Here is a 20,450-nt window from a genome sequence, read left to right on the forward strand (position 1 = left end):
TGTGAACCCAGGAGGCGGAGGTTGCAGTGAACTGAGATCCGGCCACTGCACTCCAGCCTGGGCGACAAAGTTAGAGTCCATCTCAAACAACAACAACAACAACAAAAATCTCCTGACTTTAGGTGATCCGCCCACCTCAGCCTTCCAAAGTGCTGGGATTACAGGTGTGAGCCACCGCGCCCAGCCATCCTTCAGTGACATCTTTAACCCAGTGAGAAGGCTCCACCCCTCTCGTGGGCTTTAGTTCTCCCCACTGCATGGTGCAGCCGCTGGAGCTGCCACCTGAGCCTGCAGGTCACCCCACATGGTAATGTCACAGGCATCCTGCAAATGAGTGTGTAGTGACAGGCAGATATGACCCTCCAACCTTGACCCCACCAACCCCACCCGCCCCACCCCATGCCCAGGCCTGGTGTGCAAGAAGCAGGGCGGCCTCCTGGGGCCTCAGAGCCCCAAGTTTGGGTCTCTGCTGTCGTCTTCCAGCTGTGTAACCCCTAGACAAGGCACTTGCTTTTCCGAAGTCTCTGTTTCCCAATCTGTAAAATGCGGGAAAACGAGTCCCAACCTCCCAGGCTTCCCCTGTGTAACATGCTCAGGATGGTGCTCCCCACTCACTCGGTTTCCGTCCGTTTCTGCTTGTGCTGTCACTGGCATGGTCAGCCACTGACGGTTCAGGGGACTGTGCCGTTGTCGTCTTCTGTTGCAGTCAGTGACTCCCCATGGGCTGCGCACAACGCCTCCCCACATGCAGCTGCGTCTCTGCTCTTTGCTGCAGACGAACCTGGGCATCTTATGTTCTGCTCAGCATCACATGGGCGTTTCTGTGATATTTTATTTGGTATTTTCTTGGAGACAGCATGCTCTGTCCTACGTTAGTAACTTTTTGTCTGCCCCACACCGTCCTGCTTCCTCCTCATCAAGCATTCTTGATGGAAGGCCTGGCACTGGCAGAGCACTAGAAACTGGGCCCCCATCCATTAGAAGTTTAAACGCCAATTAGGGAGATGAGAAAAACATATTCATGGAAAAATCACAACATACTCTCTCCCACTCACACACTCAGCTGCACACACACACGCACAGACACACATGCACATTGACACATGCACTCACACACACTCACACATGCACTCACACACGCACACTCACACATGCACTCACACACACGCACACTCACACATGCACTCACACACACGCACACTCACACATGCACTCACGCACCCTCACACATGCACTCACACACGCACACTCACACATGCACTCACACACGCACATTCACACATGCACTCATGCACATTCACACACACCATGTTTCATTTCAAAGGAAGCGTCTAGGCAGTGGCTGCTCGGGTAACTGTAGAATTCCGAGCAGTTGCTTGCAGTGTGGGGACTTCTGGGGCTTTGGAGCAGGGAGGGTGTCTAGTGAAAACACCATTCTAGAAGTCATCTGAGAAGAGGCGTCCATGCATTCGGCATGAGGTTGAGCTCCGAGGCCTCATCACTGAGCTGCCATGGCCTATCCTACCCCGTCTCTAACACCCCTCTGAGCCGGGGTGGGCATCTCTCAGAGATGGGATCTGATGCTCAGGGTCACGCAGCGAGACCAAAGCCAACTTGGAAGCCAGTTCCAGTGACTCAGTGACACCCAGTCTACATAGCTGGCTGGGGGAGGAGACAAGAGCCAGGGAAGCTGTTAAGAGCACCTCGGGGCCTGTATGGGCTCCAGGGGCCTGACAGACATAAGCAGTGAAGGGACTGGAGCCCATGCAGGAGGGCCTGAAGCAGCCTGGGCCGTGCCCACTCTGCCACCTCAGAGGTGGGATCCTGGCCTCGGTTTCCTTGTCAGTAAGACGGGAGCAACAGTGCCCGCTGTGCAGGGCAGCTATGGGAATGGATGCTTAGCAAAATGTTGCCACCCATAGTATGGGGCCTGACAGTCTGTCCCAAACTGGCAGCTAATGTTAGTACCAGCAGCAGGGGGTGGCAGAGAAAATAGAAATTTGAGGAAAAAAGGAAGAAAAAAATAACTTGGCTGTTGTGTTGTGAACTTGGTTGTTTAAAAAATTAATTTTGGCCAGGCGTGGTGGCTCATGCCTGTAATCCTAGCACTTTGGGAGGCCGAGGTGGGTGGATCACTTGAGGTCAGGAGTTCGAAACCAGCCAGGCCAACATGGTAAGTGAAACCCCATCTCTACTCAAAATACAAAAATTAGCTGGGTGTGGTGGTACGTGCCTGTTGTCCTAACTACTCGAGAAGCTGAGGCAGGAGAATCAATTGAACCCAGGAGGTGGAGGTTGCAGTAAGCCAAGATCGCACCACTGTACTCCAGCCTGGGAGACAGAGTGAAACTCGGTCTCAAAAAAAAAAAAAATCAATTAATTTAATAGACCGGGCACAATGGCTTACACCTATAATCTCAACACTTTCGGAGGCCGAGGTGGGCAGATCACCTGAGGTTGGGTGTTCAAGACCAGCCTAGACAACATGGTGAAACCCCACCTCTACTAAAAATACAAAAATTAGCTAGGCCTGGTGCTGGGCACTTGTGGTCCCAGCTGCTCGGGAGGCTGAGGCACGAGAATCACTTGAACCCAGGAGGCAGAGGTTGCGGTGAGCCGAGATTGCGCCACTGTACTCCACCCTGGTGAGATTGCGCCACTGCACTCCAGCCTGGGCAACAGAGGGAGACTCTGTCTCAAAAATAATAATAAATTACACACCTATTAGGATGGCTACCACTTAAAAAAAAAAAAAGTAACAAGTGTTGTGAAGGATGTAGAGAAATGGTAACCCTGTGCACTGTTAGTAGGGGTGTAAAATGGTGTAACCACTATGGAAAACAGGATGGAGGCTCCTCAAAAAATTAAACAGACCTCCCCTATGATCCAGCATTCCTGCTTCTGGGTATACATACAGAAGAATTGAAAGCAGAGTCTCAAAGAGATATTTGTACCCCATGTTCAAAGCACTGCCGTTTGTCGTAGGCAAGAGGGGAGAGCAACCCAGATGTCCACTGAATGGAAACAAAATGTGTCCGTGCATACAGTGGAGTATTATTTAGCCTTAAAAAAGAAGGAAGTCCTGTCACCTGCTGTAACATGGATGAACCTGGAGGACATTAGGCTAAGTTAAATAAACCATCACAAAAAGATAAATACTACTCATGCCTGTAATCCCAGCACTTTGGGAGGCTGAGGGGCGGATCATGAGGTCAGGAGATCAAGACCATCCTGGCTAACATAGTGAAACCCCGTCTGTACTAAAAATACAAAAAATTAGCTAGGCATGGTGGCACGTGCCTGTAGTCCCAGCTACTCAGGAGGCTGAGGCAGGAGACTTGCTTGAACGCGGGAGGTGGATGTTGCAGTGAGCCAAAATCACGTTGCTGCACTCCAGCCTGGGCGACCGAGCAAGACTCCGTCTCAAAAAAAAGATAAATATGATTCCACTTCTGTGAGCTGTCTACAGCAGTCAAATTCCTGGAACTAGAAAGTAGAATGGTGGTTGCCATTAGCTGCAGGGAGGGGCAGTGGGAATTTGTTTGAAGAGTACAGAGTTTCACATTTGCAAGATGAACAAGCTCTGGAGATCTGTTTCACAACAATGTAAATATACTTAACACTGCTGAACTATAAATAAGATTGATTACAATGGTAAATATTATGTTATGCTTTTTACCAAAATTTTAAAAAAAATCATTTTGACCATGAATAGATGATATAGATGAACCTCAAATACACCAAGATGAGCTATGCTCAAGACAAAAGTCACCATGTACGGGAATACCTGGGAGACACTGTGGGTTCCATTCCAGACCACTGCAATAAAACAAGTTTCACAATACCCATGAAGTTTTTGGTGTCCCAGCACATAGAAAAGTTATGTTTCTGTAATGGTGTACCATAGTCTATTAAATGTGTCTAAAAAACAATGTATATACCTTAATTTGAAAATACTTTATTGCTAAAAAATAATGCTAGCAACCCTGTGAACATTCAGCAAATCATAATTTTGCTGATGGAGGGTCTGGGCCTTGATGTTGATGTCTGCTGACTCATCAGGGTGGTGGTGATTAAAGGTTGGGGTGGCTGTGGCCATTTCTTAAATTAAGACAGCCATGAAATTTGCTGCATCAATTAACTCTTCCTTTCACAAAAGATTTCTTTGTAGCATGCAATGCAATTTGATAGCATTTTACCCACTGTAGAATTTCTTTCAAAATTGGAGTCAGTCCCCTCACACCCAGCCTCTGCTCTGACAACTGGGTTTGTGGAATATTCTAAATCCTTTGTTGTCATCTCAACAATGTTCACAGCATCTTCACCAGGAGTAGCTTCCATCTCAAAAAGCTTTCTTTGCTCATCCATACCAAGCACCTCCTCATCTGTTCAAGTTTTGTCTTGAGATTGCAGCAGTTCAGTCACATCGCCAAACTCCACTTCTAGTTCTCTTGCTATTTCCACCACATCTACAGTGGCTTCCTTCATTAAAGTTTTGAATCTCTCAAAGTCATATGTGAGAGTCGGAATCACCTTCTTCCAAACTCCTGTTAATGTTGGTATTTTCACTTCCTCCCATGAATCACAAATGTTCTATTGGCATCTAGAATGGGGAATCCTTTCCAGAAGGTTTCAATGGACTCCCTAGACCCATCAGAGGAATCACTATCTATGGCAGCTCTAGCCCTACAAAGTGTATATCTTAAGTAAAATAAGACTTGAAAGTCAAATTGCTCCTTGATCCATGGGCTGCAGAACAGATGCTGTATTTGCAGACAGGAGAACAACATTTATCTCCTTGCATATCTCCATCAGAGCTCTCTGGTGACCAAGTGCATTGTCAATGAGCAGTAATATTTTGAAATATTAATTTTTTTTCTGAGCAGTAGGTCTCAACAGTGGGCTTAAAATATTCAGTAAACCATACTGTAAACAGATGTGCTTTGTTGTTCCATTTCTAGAACACAGGCAGAGTAGATTTAGCATCATTCCTAAGAGCAATAGGATTTTTGGAATAGTAAGTGAACATTGGCTTCAACTAAAGTTACCAGCTGCATTAGCCTCTGAGAAGAGAGTCAGCCTGTCCCTTGAAGGCAGGCATTGCCTTCTCTCTGGCTATGGAAGTCCTAGCTGGCATCTTCTTCCAATAGAAGACTGTTTCTTCTACATTGAAAATTTATTGTTACTGTAACCACCTTCATCAATGATCTTAGCTGGATCTTCTGGAGAACTCGCTGCAGCTTCTCCATCAGCACTTGCTGCTTCACCTTGCACTTTTATGCTATAAAGATGGCTTCTTTCCTTAAACCTCCTGAAGCAACCTCTGCTAGCTTCCAGCTTTTCTTTAGCTTCCTGACTTCTCTCAGCCTTCACAGAATTGAAGAGAACTAGGGCCTTGCTCTGGATTAGGCTTTGACTTAAGGGAATGTTGTGGCTGGTTAGATCTTCTATCCAGACCACTTAGACTGTCTGCATGTCAGCACTAGGGCTGTTTTGCTTTCTTATTATTCATGTGTTCATTGGAGTAGCACTTTAAATTTCCTTCAAGAAGCTTTCCCTTTGCATTCACAACTTGGCTAACTGGCCCAAGAGGCCTAGCTTTTGGCCTATCTCTGATTTTGATATGCCTTCCTCACTAAGCTTAATCATTTCTAGTTTTTGATTTAAACTGAGAGACATGCAACTCTTCCTTTCAGTTGAACACTTAGAGGCCACTGTAGGGTAATTTATTGGCTTAATTTCAATATAGCAATATCTCAGGAAATAGGCAGGAGGAGAGGGAGAGAGACAGGGGAGTGAGCGGTCAGTGGAGCAGGGAGAACACACATAGCAGTTATCAGTGAAGCTTACCGTCTCATATGGGAACAGTTCATGGCACCCCAAAACAATTATAATAGTGACATAAAAGATCACTGATCACAGATCACCATAACAGACATGATAATAATGAAAAGGTCAGGAATACTATGAGAATTACCAGAATGTGACACAGAGACATGACGTGAGCACATACCGCTGGAAAATCGCGTCAGTGGACTTGCTCGATGCAGGGGTGCCACAAACCTCAAATTCGTAAAAAAACGTCGTATCTGAAGGCCAGGTGCAGTGGCTCATGCCTGTAATCCCAACACTTTGGGAGGCCAAAGTGGGCAGATCACAAGGTCAGGGGTTCGAGACCAGCCTGGCCAACATGGTGAAACCCCATCTCTACTAAAAATACAAAAATTAGTCGGGTGTGGTGGCCCACAGCTGTAGTCTCAATTACTCGGGAGGCTGAGGCAGGAGAATCGCTTGAACCTGGGAGGCAGAGGTTGCAGTGAGCCGAGATCACACCACTGCACTCCAGCCTGGGCAACAGAGTAAGACTCCGTCTCAGAAAAAAAAAAAAAAAAAAGAAAAAGAAAAAACATCATATCTGTGGAGTGTGATAAAGTGAATAAAATGAAGCACAATAAAACAAAGTCACCTGTATCATGTACATATATCGTTAATCTTTTCTCTTTTTGCATATATCGTTAATCTTTTCTCTTTTTATTTTTCCCAGTAATGCCATCGGTCCCCTGGTAGCTTTGTGGCTGATTTACAAACAAGGCGGGGTAATGCAAGAAGCAGCTACACCCGTCTGGCTGCTGTTTTATGGAGGAGTTGGAATCTGCACAGGCCTCTGGGTCTGGGGGAGAAGAGTGATCCAGACCATGGGGAAAGACCTCACTCCCATCACGCCGTCCAGGTAAGCCTGGGCTGGTCACGGGAAGGGCAGGTCTTGTCATCCGAGGCCTGGCTAGAGCTGCCTGGCTGTGTCTGAACAGCCTGCTCAGCACCGGCAGTCGGCAGCGAGTCACAGGGAGGAGGGGACAGTGGGCAAGAATGGCCCTACTTACCATGCCACCTATCCTTGCCCTCCCTCACTGTGTCCCGGCCCCCAGCCACAGGGTCCCTGAGATGAGGAGCGGGAAGGGCAGACAAGCAGGGGTAGCAGAGCAGAGCAGGCAGGGAGGAGAGAAGCAGCTCACCCTTAGCCAGCACGGGGGCCAGAGGCAGGTGGGCAGGGAGGGCACAGACTTAAGCAAGCCCCCAGGCTGGCCTTTCCTGAAAGTTCTCTGGCCACCCCAGCTCTCAGCAACCTCCCTGCTGGGGTTACTTTCCTCTTGCTCTGCCAGACAGCGAGGCGCCCCCTGTCATCATGGGTGAGCTCTGGAGGCTTTAAATGTGGTCTCTCAACTGCATAGCCTTTAGCTGCATCAGGGGTTAAAGGAACTTCCAGAACTTTCAGAACATGACCAAAAATTGGAGCCACCTGTGGTAGGAAATCTCTCTCTTTTTAAAACATACGGGAGGTTTCCTTTTCCTACAGGCTCTGGGAGTTTCAGGAAGTGATCCAAAGGCACCCAGGGTGGGGAGGACCGGAACCCAGGTTTCATCACGCAGCTCTGCCCTGCATCTGCAGAGAAACCTAAAATAGCTCCAGTGAGCCTCCTATATAAATTTCCAATTTTAAGTTCTCATTTGAAAATAATTTCAATAAAAGATATTTTAGAATATTGATTTGAAGAAAAATTCGTAATCTGAGAAAAATACATTTTTGCAATAAGTGCACATTTTTTAAATGAGAGCATAGTTTTTCCTTTGCGTTTTAGAAATGACTGATTTACTATCTTACTGCACAGCAGGAATGTCTGGCCCAGTGTGTGGTCTTTGAAACGTATCAGAAAGCCAGGCTTCTGGGGGCCGTGCACAAGAAAACGCAGCCTTGGTGGGAATCGCTGTCATTGAGCAGCGACCTCTTGTTCTGTTAAAGTTGATCTTGCCCAGTCAGCAGTCGGCAGTCACCCCAGAGAATGTTCTGGCAAGCCTTTGTCACCCGTGGGGTGTCAGGGAGGCGATACAGAGGACGCCCGTGACGTGTCTCATGCTCCCCCCGCAGCGGCTTCACGATCGAGCTGGCCTCAGCCTTCACGGTGGTGATCGCCTCCAACATTGGGCTTCCAGTCAGCACTACGCACTGCAAGGTAGGCCCCTGCTAGCCGGGAGCCCTTCTCCAGGCCACTGGGATGGGTCAGGGCCACCGGACCACATGCGAGGGAAGCTGTAGGGCTCTGTAGATGGTTGTGCAAAACGCATCTCCAGGTTCTCTGGGTCTCTGAGACCTTGTTTTCCTCCATCTGCCCCCTCCACCATCCTCCTCTCGGTAGGACAACACCATCCCTTGTTCAGACCTGGCTTTTCCAAGGCAGAATGAATGCTAGGGCTGGTCTGCCTGGGACTGTCCTGCTGCCCTCCCACTGCTTCCACGGTGAAGTTTGATTGGCATCCTGTGTGCCCTGAGCATACCTATGGGCTCACTTGGGAGCCTGCCACTTGGTCCAGCCATTGAGGGGACTGGGGGTTGACAGTGGAAATAGCAATTAACAAAAATCATCTCTGTGGAATTGTAGGGCACGGTTGTTTCTGGTTTTGTTCCTTATATGATGTTCAAAGTGACTGTATTGCCATAAATTCCCCATGAGGGGTAATGACTGATACCGACCACTGAGGAGTGCTCTGAAACCTACAGCTGGACGAGAGAGGGCTGCTGGTCGTGGTGTGGAAAGTTGGAGCTGCAGGGAGGAGCCCTGAAGACCAGTGAAGAGGAAATGGGCTCTGGGAGTTTCAGGGAGTGATCCATAGGTGGCCAGGGTGGGGAGGACCAGAACCTGGGTTGGGAGGACCACAGCCCGGGTCTCATCACCCCACTCTGCCCAGTATCTGCAGATACTTCTAAAATAGCTCCGGTGAGCCTCTGTATATAGACACACTCACCAGTCTCAACAAAGCGAAAGTCACTTCCGGATTTTTCCTAGGTTCATTCATTTGTATCATTCAAGAAAAACTAATTGGCGTTTGCTGCGTGGGGGCAGAGTCCTCGGCACTAGAAGGAATATATGAGCCCTCATAACAGACACAGCCACCCATGTTTATATTTACTCATAATTTTAAGATTCCAGCCAATATGTTTAAAAGAAAACTCCAAGCAAAGGCAAGTGGCTTCATGCTTCAAACACCCAGGTCAGGTGGCCCTCACAAGAGTATCTGGAGTGGCCCAGCAGCGTGTTTCCAAGCTGGGGCTCTGCGCATGCGGAATCAGCCTCAGTGGAAAGAGTTTGTTTTGTGTTTTCCTTTTTTGCTACCATATACAGAAATATTTCAATTTCCACAAAGTTTCTGTATAGAAATCCCCCTACTCACTGATTATCAGGAGAGTGCTGGTACTGTGCTCCACACCACACACGTGGTGTGCCGCCTCCTCTCCACAGGAAGCCTGTGGGGGCGGAACTGTCACTCCCAGTCCACAGGTGAGGAGACTGGGTTCCCTCAGAGCTGGGCCGCTTGCTGTGTGCACACAGCCACATGTGGTAGATCCAGGATTCAGATCTTCGCCTCAGGCCACACACCTTCTCGTTCAGGTCCCCATCAGCACCATTGTGGTGCCCAACCATGGCCAAGGTGCCTGGGGCAAGCACTCCACTGGCGCCATGAACATGAGCTCCCTCAGTCTCCCCAAGAACCTTCCCCAGCTTCACAGATGAGGAAACTGAGGCAGAGGAAAGTTAAGTAATGTGCCCGAGATTACACAGCCAGGGAGCAGCCCAGCTGAGGCGCCCACGTGGACAGCATAGCCAGCGTCGTCCTCCCCCGCTCCGCCTGGCAAGCATGGGGGAGGAAGGCAGGAAGAGGTGCGGGTGCGCCCGCCGCCCATTCATTGTGATTTCCTAATGTGGGTTATTTAAAACTTACCAGAGAAGTACATATTCACTGAAATATTTCAAACAATACAACACTATAAGGAATGAAAAGTAACATCTTCCCCGGACTCCACGTTACTTCCATTCACTGTGGTGTGTGGAGCGTGGAAGAGACGCATGTAGCTAAATATATTCTTTTTCCAAGGACACGGGCTTGTGACTTTTCTATAGGCCTCAGTTGTCTTTTGGAATGCTTTTAAACACATGTAATGCCATCTTTTTAATGATTAACCTACACTTAAGCAAGACTGCTGAAGGCTAACTCTTCCACACCAGTTGAAATAGCTTTTTTTTTTTTTGAGATGGAGTCTCACTCTGTCACCCAGGCTGGAGTGCAGTGGCATGATCTTGGCTGACTGCAAGCTCTGCCTCCTGGGTTCACGCCATTCTCCTGCCTCAGCCTCCTGAGTAGCTGGGACTCCAGGCGCCTGCCACCACGCCTGGCTAATTTTTTATATTTTTAGTAGAGATGAGTTTTCACCATATTAGCCAGGATGGTCTCGATCTCCTGACCTCGTGATCCACCCGCCTTGGCCTCCCAAAGTGCTGGGATTATAGACATGAGCCACCATGCCCGGCCAGTTTTGTTTCCTTTGAGCTGGTGATGGGTAGTATTAGGATAGCTTGTTGGCACTTAAAGCAGGTCTCCCTGAATGGGACTGCAGTGGGGTGCCATCTGTAAAATAGACAAGACAGGTCACAACTTGGGTTTGAGTCAGTTTGTCCGATATCATTGATCATGGACTTCTGGACAAGGCCCAGAGCTATTCCCTGTGAGCACTAAGGACACAGCCTCAGCTCTCAGGAACTTGCAGTGTAGTTGGAGAGCAGATGGCTCTCATCAGAGTCCAAATAATAGAAGTGCTGAGAAGAGTTCACAGTTGTCGTTACTCCACAACACTTATTCTCTCATATCACATATTTCCCCTGCACACAACAGTCCCCAAATGGCAAATGTGGGATGAACTATGAGAGCCGTGGGATGGCGTGAAGAATGGGGCCCTCTGTGAGTGAGGCTGTGAATCTGGAAACATTCAAAGGGTATTGATGTCCACATAAAGTCATAGTTGAATTGCATCAGTTTTCAGGATAATTATCCTGTGTTTGATTTTTAAGTTTCTTGCTTAGAGCCATCTAATAGAAGGTAGGGAAAAGTTGGGGACTTGGCAGGAAATAAGATGGAAACTATTGTTTAAAATGAGTTTTTGAATGTATCTAGGTACATGTTATTGATTTATGCTTCCTTCTAAGTATACATGGCTAAGTGCATAGATTTGTTTTATTTTGTTTTGTTTTGTTTGAGACAGAGTCTCGCTTTGACGCCCAAGCTGGAGTATAGAGGCTTGATCTTGGCTCACTGCAACCTCTGCCTCCTGGGTTCAAGCAGTTCTCCTGCCTCAGCCTCCTGAGTAGCTGAGATTACAGGCATGCACCACCACACTTGGCTAATTTTTGTATTTTTAGTAGAAATGGGGTTTCTCCATGTTAGCCAGGCTGGTCTTGAACTCCTGACCTAAAGTGGTCTGCCTGCCTCGGCCTTCCAAAGTGCTGGAATTACAGGCATGAGCCACTGCGCCTGGCCTAAGTACATAGTTTAAATTTTGTTGTAGCCTATTTCAAAACATTTATGAAACCATACTATATTATGTGATATATGTGCTGAATGTATAACGTGGGAAAAAACAATTAGAAAAGTCCTGTTATCACATTTTATTCCAGAAGGCATATATAAGACAGTCTGTTTGATGAATTTCACCCTGTATGTGTTCCGGTTTCATACATTTTGTATTTCATATCAGAGGACTCAGTTTATCAGATACTTTCCTGGAATAATTCCTTTGAGTAGGGTCAAAAGCCTTAATTGGCCAGGCACAGTGGCCCATGCCTGTAATCCCAGCTACTCGGGAGGCTGAGGCCGGAGAATCGCTTGAACCTGGGAGGCGGAGGTTGTGGTGAGTGGAGATTGCACCATTGCACTCCAGCCTGGGCAACAAGAGCAAAACTACCCCCTGCCCGCCCCCCCCCAAAAAAAAAAACAGAAGCCTTAATTGAAGACATAGAAACTGGTCTTGAAAATAAAAGAATCCTCAGATGTTATGTTTCAGCAACTCGTTCGTCGTTCTTCCATTCTGTGATCCTTAATCACCTTTGGTCTTTAGCCCTAGCAGATAACACACAGTGCCGCTACTGAGCACAGTCGCTCTTGTGTGTGCTCTTTAATAGGAATTTGGAAGTCATGTTCTACAGAATGTTTTAATTCCATACTGGGTGGATTGAGATTATTCCTGTTTGTGGATCACCCACATTGTCAATCTTCACTGATGACATAGATGATGATTCAACCACCATTTCAGTTTGGAACAGCATATAGGGAACACTACTTATTTCAGATGTAGGATTATAATTTCTAATTTAATTTATAATTCTTGCTCTCTGGTCCCCATTCTTCTCAACAATTTTTTTGCTATAACTACCTGATGATGGCCTTAAACTGGAAACACACTCGATTTATTAAAAGGGAAGTTAGAACACAGCAAAAAATACCATTTTACATCCACAGAAGACATGATCAGTAACAAAGACATAGTACTCTGGATCTTTTATGAATCAAATAACATATAACTAAATACATAAAATTGTTAAGAACTCAGAAATTACTGTCTTAGCCTATGATAAATGAAGTATAGAAAAAGTATGTGGGAATATAAAGAATTTGAACATTTATTTAGAGCAGCATAATTAATAACTACGTACAAGCTTTTACCCTGCTGATCATATGCCTTCCTGTCAAGCATCATGAAACATTTATAAAAATCCTAAAATCAGAAAACCATGATAAAAATCTCTATAAAATTTTAAAAACAGGCCTGGCATCGTGGCTCACACCTATAATCCCAGCACTTTGGGAGGCTGAGGTAGGAGGATCACTTGAGCCCAGAAGTTTGAAACCAGTCTGGGCAACATAATGAGGCCCTGTCTCTATTTTATAAAAATTAAAATTTAAATTAAAAAACAATTTTTAAACATACATTGTGCTAACCATGATCTCTAATTACAATAAAATTAAACTAGAAATTAATTATATATTGAAATAAGAATGTATCCCAACGGAGACTTTTTAATGGGTTTTTAAGGTAGCAATTGAATTAAGGAGTTTAGAAAAATACAATGATAGCTTTCTCAGAAAATAATAAAAGCTATAATAATGTGTGTGTCTGTGGGTGGATACAAATGGCAAAACCTGTGGCAACCAAGTTATGCTAAGATGAAAATTCATATCTTTAAATGGTTTAATTGATCAAAGGGAAAATAAAATAACCAAGTATTAAAATTAGGATTTTGTAAAAAGTCCAGGACAATAAAAATTGAGGAAACAGGTTGTAAGAAATATAGAAGCAAAATTAAGTAAAAACAAAATAAGGGGAGAGGAAAGTGGCTACTAATAAAATATCAGATCACATCAAGGAAAAGAGGGAGGGAATTAAGTGGGGGAAGGAGGAAGACATTGTGATGACAGATAGAGAAGACCATTGTTTCCATTATTAAATAAACCACACAGCTATATGCTAAGAATTTGAAAACCCCTGTGAATTATTTTCTGCAACAATATACATGACAAAGAAATATTGGCCTAAGAAGTAGAAAAAAGTGGAAAATCTGACCCAGAACAATAGGATGAAATTAAGGGAGTTCTCCAAAAATAACTGTTCTCACCTAAAAAAGCAAAAAGTTGCTAGGGGTGGGGTGGGTGAGGATACTGCTGACTAGATGAATTAATTAGAATCTTTTCCACTTAAACAAAAAAAGCAGCTCTCACACGATCTAAACTTTGCCACCATGTAGGAGGAAAAACAAAACTAGAAAACCTCTCCCGTTTGTGCTCTGGCGTACACCGAATAACCCTAATACCAAACCTAATTTAAACTATCACGAACAATGGTATCTCTGTTTACTGATGAATATTGATTGTAAAAACTTTAAGCAAGATGCTGATAAATGACATCAACAATATTTGGCTGGGCGTGGTGCTCACGCCTGTAATTCCAGCACTTTTGGAGGCTGAGGTGGGCAGATCACATTAGGTCAGGAGTTCAAGACCAGCCTGGCCAACATGGCAAAACCCTCTCTCTACTAAAAATACAAAAATTAGCCAGGTGTGGTGGCGGGCGCCTATAATCCCAGCTACTAGGGAGGCTGAGGCAGGAGAATTGCTTGAACCCAGGAGATAGAGGTTGCAGTGAGCTGAGATCATGCCACTGCACTTCAGCCTGGGCGACAGAGCAAGACTCCGTCTCAAAACAATACTATACAAGAACCTTTCAGCAGGACCAAATTGATCAAGATTACCAGAAGGTGGGCTCCCTTCGTGACAGGGCAGGGCTGCATCACCCACCACCAGCGCCTGTGCAGGGCTAGGCCCTTGCAGGGGCTCAAGATGGGTATATGGGCAGCTTCAGTATAGTATGCCTTAGCAATCCACTTAAAAAGAAAAAAAAAAAAAAAAAAAGATGTCTGTTGAGATATAAGCCAAAAAGACATTTGATGATACTCAATTTTTATTTATTTTTTTTTCTTTCTTTTTTTTTTTTTTGAGACAGCATTTCACTCTTGTTGCCCAGTCTGGAGTGCAATGGCATGATCTTGGCTCACCACAACCTCTGCCTCCCGGGTTCAAGCAATTCTCCTCCCTCAGCCTCCCAAGTAGCTGGGATTACAGGTGTGCGGCACCACACCCGGCTAATTTTGTATTTTTAGTAGAGACAGGGTTTCTCCATGTTGGTCAGGCTGGTCTTGAACTCCCGACCTCAGGTGGTCTGCCCACCTCGGCCTCCCAAAGTGCTGGGATTACAGGCGTGAGCCACCGTGGCCGGCCAATATTCAGTATTTCTAAAACACTACTCAAGTTCATAAGAGTGACCAAGTCCAAGATAAAAATAGAAAAATCCAGCACTTACTCATCAACAATAGCCAATTAGAAAATGTAACGGAAGGGAAAAAAACTGCCATCATAATTGCAGCAAAAATAAAAGGTCTCTCAGAATTATCCTAATAAGCACTGTGAGTGGCACCAGGTACAGTGGTGTGTTCCTGTAGTCCCAGCTACTCAGGAGGCTGAGGGCACGAGGACAGTCCGAACCCAGGAGTTCAAGACCAGTCTAGGCAACATAGTAAGACCCCATCTCTAAATAACTAAATAAATAATTTTTTAAAGAAGAAATGTGAGTGATATATGTGGAAGAGGCATAAAACTGCTCAGAGGTATAAAAAGATAATCTGAATATGAGACGTAACATGCTATTGGATGGGAAAACCAGATGTTGTAATGAAGTCACTTCTCCCTAAATACATCCTGAACAGGATTTACTTGGAACTTTACAAAATGAGACTAAAGAATACATTTTGGGGGCCGGGCGCGGTGGCTCAAGCCTGTAATCCCAGCACTTTGGGAGGCCGAGACGGGCGGATCACGAGGTCAGGAGATCGAGAGACGATCCCGGCTAACACGGTGAAACCCCGTCTCTACTAAAAAATACAAAAAAATAGCCAGGCGAGGTGGCGGGCGCCTGTAGTCCCAGCTACTCGGGAGGCTGAGGCAGGAGAATGGCGTAAACCCGGGAGGCGGAGCTTGCAGTGAGCTGAGATCCGGCCACTGCACTCCAGCCCGGGCGACAGAGCAAGACTTCGTCTCAAAAAAAAAAAAAAAAAAAAAAAAAAAAAAGAATACATTTTGGTGAAATAAATTATCAGCAATATAATGATCTAACAAGAAAACTGATCTAACAAGAAATGATCTAACAAGAAAACTGAAAGGAGGAACTAGCCTTACCTGACATGTAATGTCATATAAGGAAACAAAAGTCAAGAGTAGGTCCCGGGAGGAGGGGTTGGGAACTGGGCATTAGTGTTTTATGGGGCAGTTTCCATGTGGGATGATGGAAAAGGTTCTGGAGACACATTGTGGAGATGGTCTGCAAAACAATGTGATGGTACTTAATGCCTCTAAATGGTATGCTGAAAAATCACTAAAACTGTAAGTTTTATGTTATGTATATTTTACCACAACAATTGTTAAAAGTAGATACCTGGATAAGAACAGAGTAGATAGCAATGGATGGAACCTGTTCCATATGAGCATATATTTTGAAAAAGGGAAAATTTAACCAGTAAGTGTTTGAAAGGTTGGATAGCTGACTGTCAGTCTAGAAAAACAAAATTAGACCACTCTCAAAATACATGAATGTAAATCTGATGGCTTAAATAATATTTTTTAAATATTCTTAAATTTAGAGTAAAATGGAACTTTATTTTAGAAAAATAAAATGGAATTAAATATTTATCAAATATTCAAGCCAAAGATAAATCACAGAAGAAAATTATAGCATATTTTACTGCATGAAGTTAGAAACTTGAAAGTGAAACAAAGCAAAATACTACCTAGAGAAAATATGTGTATTCAGTATCACAGAGTTAATATCATTATTCAGTGAAGACTACACATAAATAAGGAACACATTAGATTTTATGTAAATGGACAAAATACATGAAGAGACTTTTTTTTTTTTTTTTTTTTTTGAGACGAAGCCTCACTCTGTCGCCCAGGCTGGAGTGCAGTGGCACAATCTCGGCTCACTGCAACCTCCGCCTCCCCAGTTCAAGCGATTCTCCTGCCTCGGCCTTCTGAGTAGCTGGGACTACAGGTGTGTGCCACCATGCCCAGCTAATTTTTTGTATTTTTGGTAGAGACAGGGTTTCACCATGTTAGCCAGGATGGTCTCGATCTTCTGACCTCGTGTCCGCCCGCCTTGGCCTCCCAAAGTGCTGGGATTACAGGTGTGAGCCGCTGCGCCTGGCCGACAATTTGTATATGTCAAAGCTAGAGAGAGTGAAATTCAGTAAATATATTTTTAAAAGTTCAGCCTTAATTGTTACTAAAGATACGCAAATTAAAGCAGCAACAGTGCATCTTTTTGCCGGTTAATTAGCCAAAAAAAGAACAACTTACATGATATTTATCATGCGCTGATATTCACAGATTATGGATGACACTACATTTACAGCTGTTTATAAAACTATTTGTCATTAGGTATTAAGATCCTAAAACATGTTGGGAGAGGAAAGAGCTCTTCCTTGAAGTAGAACTCCATGTGAGAAATTGGAATGGAGTTTGGTAAATCACCATTTTATTTTATTTTATTTCTTTTTATTTTATTTTTTTGAGACTGAGTCTCATTCTGTTGCCCAGGCTGGAGTGCAGTATCGCGATCTTGGCTCACTGCAAGTAGCTGGGATTCCAGGTGTGCACCACCATACCCGGCTAATTTTTGTATTTTTAGTAGAGATGGGGTTTCACCATGTTGGTCAGGCTGGTCTCGAACTCCTGACCTCAAGTGATCCACCCACCTCGGCCTCCTGAAGTGCTGGAATTACAGGCATGAGCCACCACGCCCAGCCTGGTAAATCACCATTTTATAGCCATCATCATAAACATTGGATTGTGAAATCTTTAGCAGAAGGGGAAAGTGAGGTTTGATAAGATGCAGGATATTTTAATCATATTAAAATATCTCTTCACAGATTGTGGCAAATGTCAAAAATTAGTGAATTTGGGTAAAGAGAAAACAGGAGTTCTTGCAGCTTTTCTCTAAGTTTCAAATTATTTCAAGATACATTTTAAATGTTCCTTGTTAACTACAGTCGATTTCAGGGAATTTTTTTTTTTTTTGAGACAGAGTCTTGCTCTGTCACCCAGGCTGGAGTGCAGTGGCGTGATCTTGGCTCACTGCAAGCTCCGCCTCCCGGGTTCACGCCATTCTCTTGCCTCAGCCTCCTGAGTAGCTGGGACTACAGGCGCCCGCCACCACGCCTGGCTAATTTTTTGTATTTTTAGTAGAGACAGGTTTTCACCGTATTAGCCAGGATGGTCTCGATCTCCTGACCTCATGATTCGCCCACCTCAGCCTCCCAAAGTGCTGGGATTACAGGCGTGAGCCACTGCGCCCGGCCGGGAATATTATTTTTAAAGCCAAAATCCAGCCTGGGCACAGTGGCTCACACCTGTAATCCCAGCACTTTGGGAGGTCGAGGCAGGCTGATCACTTGAGGCCAGGAGTTTGAGACCAGCCTGACCAACATGACAAAACCCCATGTCTACTAAAAAATATGAAAATTAGCTGGATGTGGTGGCGCTTGCCTGTAATCCCAGCTACTCAGGAGGCTGAGACAGGAGAATCACTTGCACCTGGGAGACGGAGGTTGCAGTGAGCTGAGATTGCACCACTGCACTTCAGCACTTTAGGAGGCCGAGGAGGGAGGGTCACTTGAGGTGAGGAGTTTGAGATCAGCCTGGCCAACATGGTGAAACTCCATCTCTACTAAAAATATGAAAATTAGCCGAGGGTGGTGGCGCACACCTGTAATCCCAGCTGCTCAGGAGGCTAAGGCAGGAGAATTGCTTGAACCTGGAAGATGGAGGTTGCAGTAAGCTGAGATCACGCCACTGCACTCCAGCCTGGGAGACAGAATGAGACTCTGTCTCAAAACAACTATATAAAAACTATATAAAGAGCTATATGCTGAAGAGAAGAATACCCAAACAATTCTACCTAAAATCTAAGCTATTTTACAAGCTTTAACAAATGTAGGGGACTGGGTAATGTTGTAGTAGAGCTTGTTTCTGAGATTAGCCCACGTACCTTGGTTGAGTATAGCCTTTGTGGCTCACCTGTTTTTACTTTGCAATGTCTGTACTCCCACAGGTGGGCTCGGTGGTGGCCGTGGGCTGGATCCGCTCCCGCAAGGCTGTGGACTGGCGCCTTTTTCGGAACATCTTCGTGGCCTGGTTCGTGACCGTCCCTGTGGCTGGGCTGTTCAGCGCTGCTGTCATGGCTCTTCTCATGTATGGGATCCTTCCATATGTGTGATTTGTCTTCTTCCAGCTGCAAACAGCTAAAGGGATGGTCTGGTGTGGGCGTGTGGGAAACACGTGCCCTTGTGCCACACATACACATCCTGGCCTTGCACGGCTCTCATGACCAGCTCTCCGCCTCCCTTCCAGGAGGCTCCATCCCACACTGTTCACCTGGGCTGCGGAGACTCACCTTCTCGAGCTAACTTAACTACTGTACATAATAATATGTATTAAACTGGTATCCTGGTGATATAATGTGGTGCAGTTACTTATATATTAAATATCTATTGTATCCATAGAATAGGCAGCGTTATTTCAAACATATTCAAGTTGGAAGTGGAAATCATTGCCTAGAAGTCAATATTCAGTAAATCTTGTACATAACTATTTCGATGGCAAATGTTAAGCCTTTTAAAAGGAAAGAGTAGATTGGAAAATGATTTTTTTCCAAATGATGTTTTTCCCTTCTAATATACTATAAGGTGATGAGCTTCAGGACAGGCGACACGACCCTGCAGAGGCTGCGTGCCGTGGGATGCCAGCGGGATGGGAGCTCACAAGTGCTTTCACTGAAGATTTGTTCATATATTGTGTATTGATTCTTGTGTAATATATCATCATTGCTTTTGTAAATACGTAAAGCTGTAATTTTTTAATGGTGTGCTTCCCTTACACTTTTTTGATCAGAGAATTTTGGAAAGTACCAAAGAAGCAGGGGAATCGTTGGCCAGTGTTACATTTTCACATTGTCTGTCTCCCACCCTCACTGATCATGCCTGCCCCGGACCAGCGTGTGGCGGTGACACCGTCACCCAGCATGCGCCACGCCGTGGCTCCCACCAGCAGTGCCACCGCCGCCACCACACCCCAGATCCCGCCCGCCCTGCAGTGGCCTTTCCTTGTCATCAGAGTAGAGAATGCACAGGTGTTGGTGAGGGCATGCGGCTGAGCACTACATGTCAAGTCCAGGGTCAGTTTTCATCCCAATTCTCCCGGCAGCCCGAAGAATGGATCCTTGTCTCAAATGTCAGCACAAAGGAGGCTTTTTCTGTGCTTTGACATTCTAGCGGTTCAGGGATGGGAGGGAGGGGAAATCCTGGACGCTGGATGGAGTATTTCTCTGAGGCCCACACGAAGCTGGACATCCCCAGGCTCTACTCTATCCCATTGGAGTCTCTTCTTTTTTGATAGCGGGAGGGAGGAAGTACGACTAATGTTGGAGCCTGAAACTATGGAAATGCTGCTAAAATTTTTATATTGACAAACATTTTCTTGGTACTTCATTGTGATTTTTCATTAATCAACCATATTAAATTTATAATAAAAAATGCCCCTCGGAAGTTTGCCTCTGAAGCCTTTTCCTCAATATTGACAATTTTTCTTTCAGCGTTTCCACAAAAACCAAAGCTATAAAATTTGGTCCTTGTATTTTTTCACATACCCTTTGTTCATTTCCCTTATTTGACTACTGTACGGGTTTGTACAGAAAACACAGGTGAGCAGGAAAGGGAGGCATGGCATCCCCACCCCGCACTCAGAAACCCACAGTCAGCAGCTCATGGAGCAGTCGGTTGCCACGTTCAGGGCTGAGGACCAAGCAGGGAAGTGCAGATCTTATCCTTTGCTCAAGCAGCCAAAAACACCCTGGCTTGCAGCTTCTGGAGCCCCCAGAGGGAAACCCCTTAATCCTCTGCAGCGGTGGCGGCACAAGCTCCAACTCCCTTAGGAGCTGTGAAGGCGACAGATGAAGCAAAGTGGCA

At 45.4% G+C, this 20,450-nt stretch overlaps 1 protein-coding gene across 13 annotated transcripts in view; it reads left to right on the plus strand.

The window, feature by feature from the left end:
- The window catches only part of SLC20A2 (solute carrier family 20 member 2), a 126,981-nt gene extending 106,955 nt beyond the window's left edge, over positions 1-20,026 (plus strand). For all 13 annotated transcript variants that reach the window (XM_050800396.1, XM_050800400.1, XM_050800394.1 and 10 more), the window contains 3 exons: positions 6,545-6,730; positions 7,925-8,009; positions 18,539-20,026. In XM_050800396.1, coding sequence (XP_050656353.1) covers positions 6,545-6,730; positions 7,925-8,009; positions 18,539-18,703 — 436 coding nt within the window. In that variant the 3' untranslated portion in view covers positions 18,704-20,026. The remainder of the gene's footprint in view (positions 1-6,544; positions 6,731-7,924; positions 8,010-18,538) is intronic.
- The last annotated feature ends 424 nt before the right edge of the window (positions 20,027-20,450 follow it).

This window comes from Macaca thibetana, chromosome 8 (assembly GCF_024542745.1).
Source record: "Macaca thibetana thibetana isolate TM-01 chromosome 8, ASM2454274v1, whole genome shotgun sequence".
Classification (NCBI taxonomy): Eukaryota; Metazoa; Chordata; class Mammalia; order Primates; family Cercopithecidae; genus Macaca; species Macaca thibetana.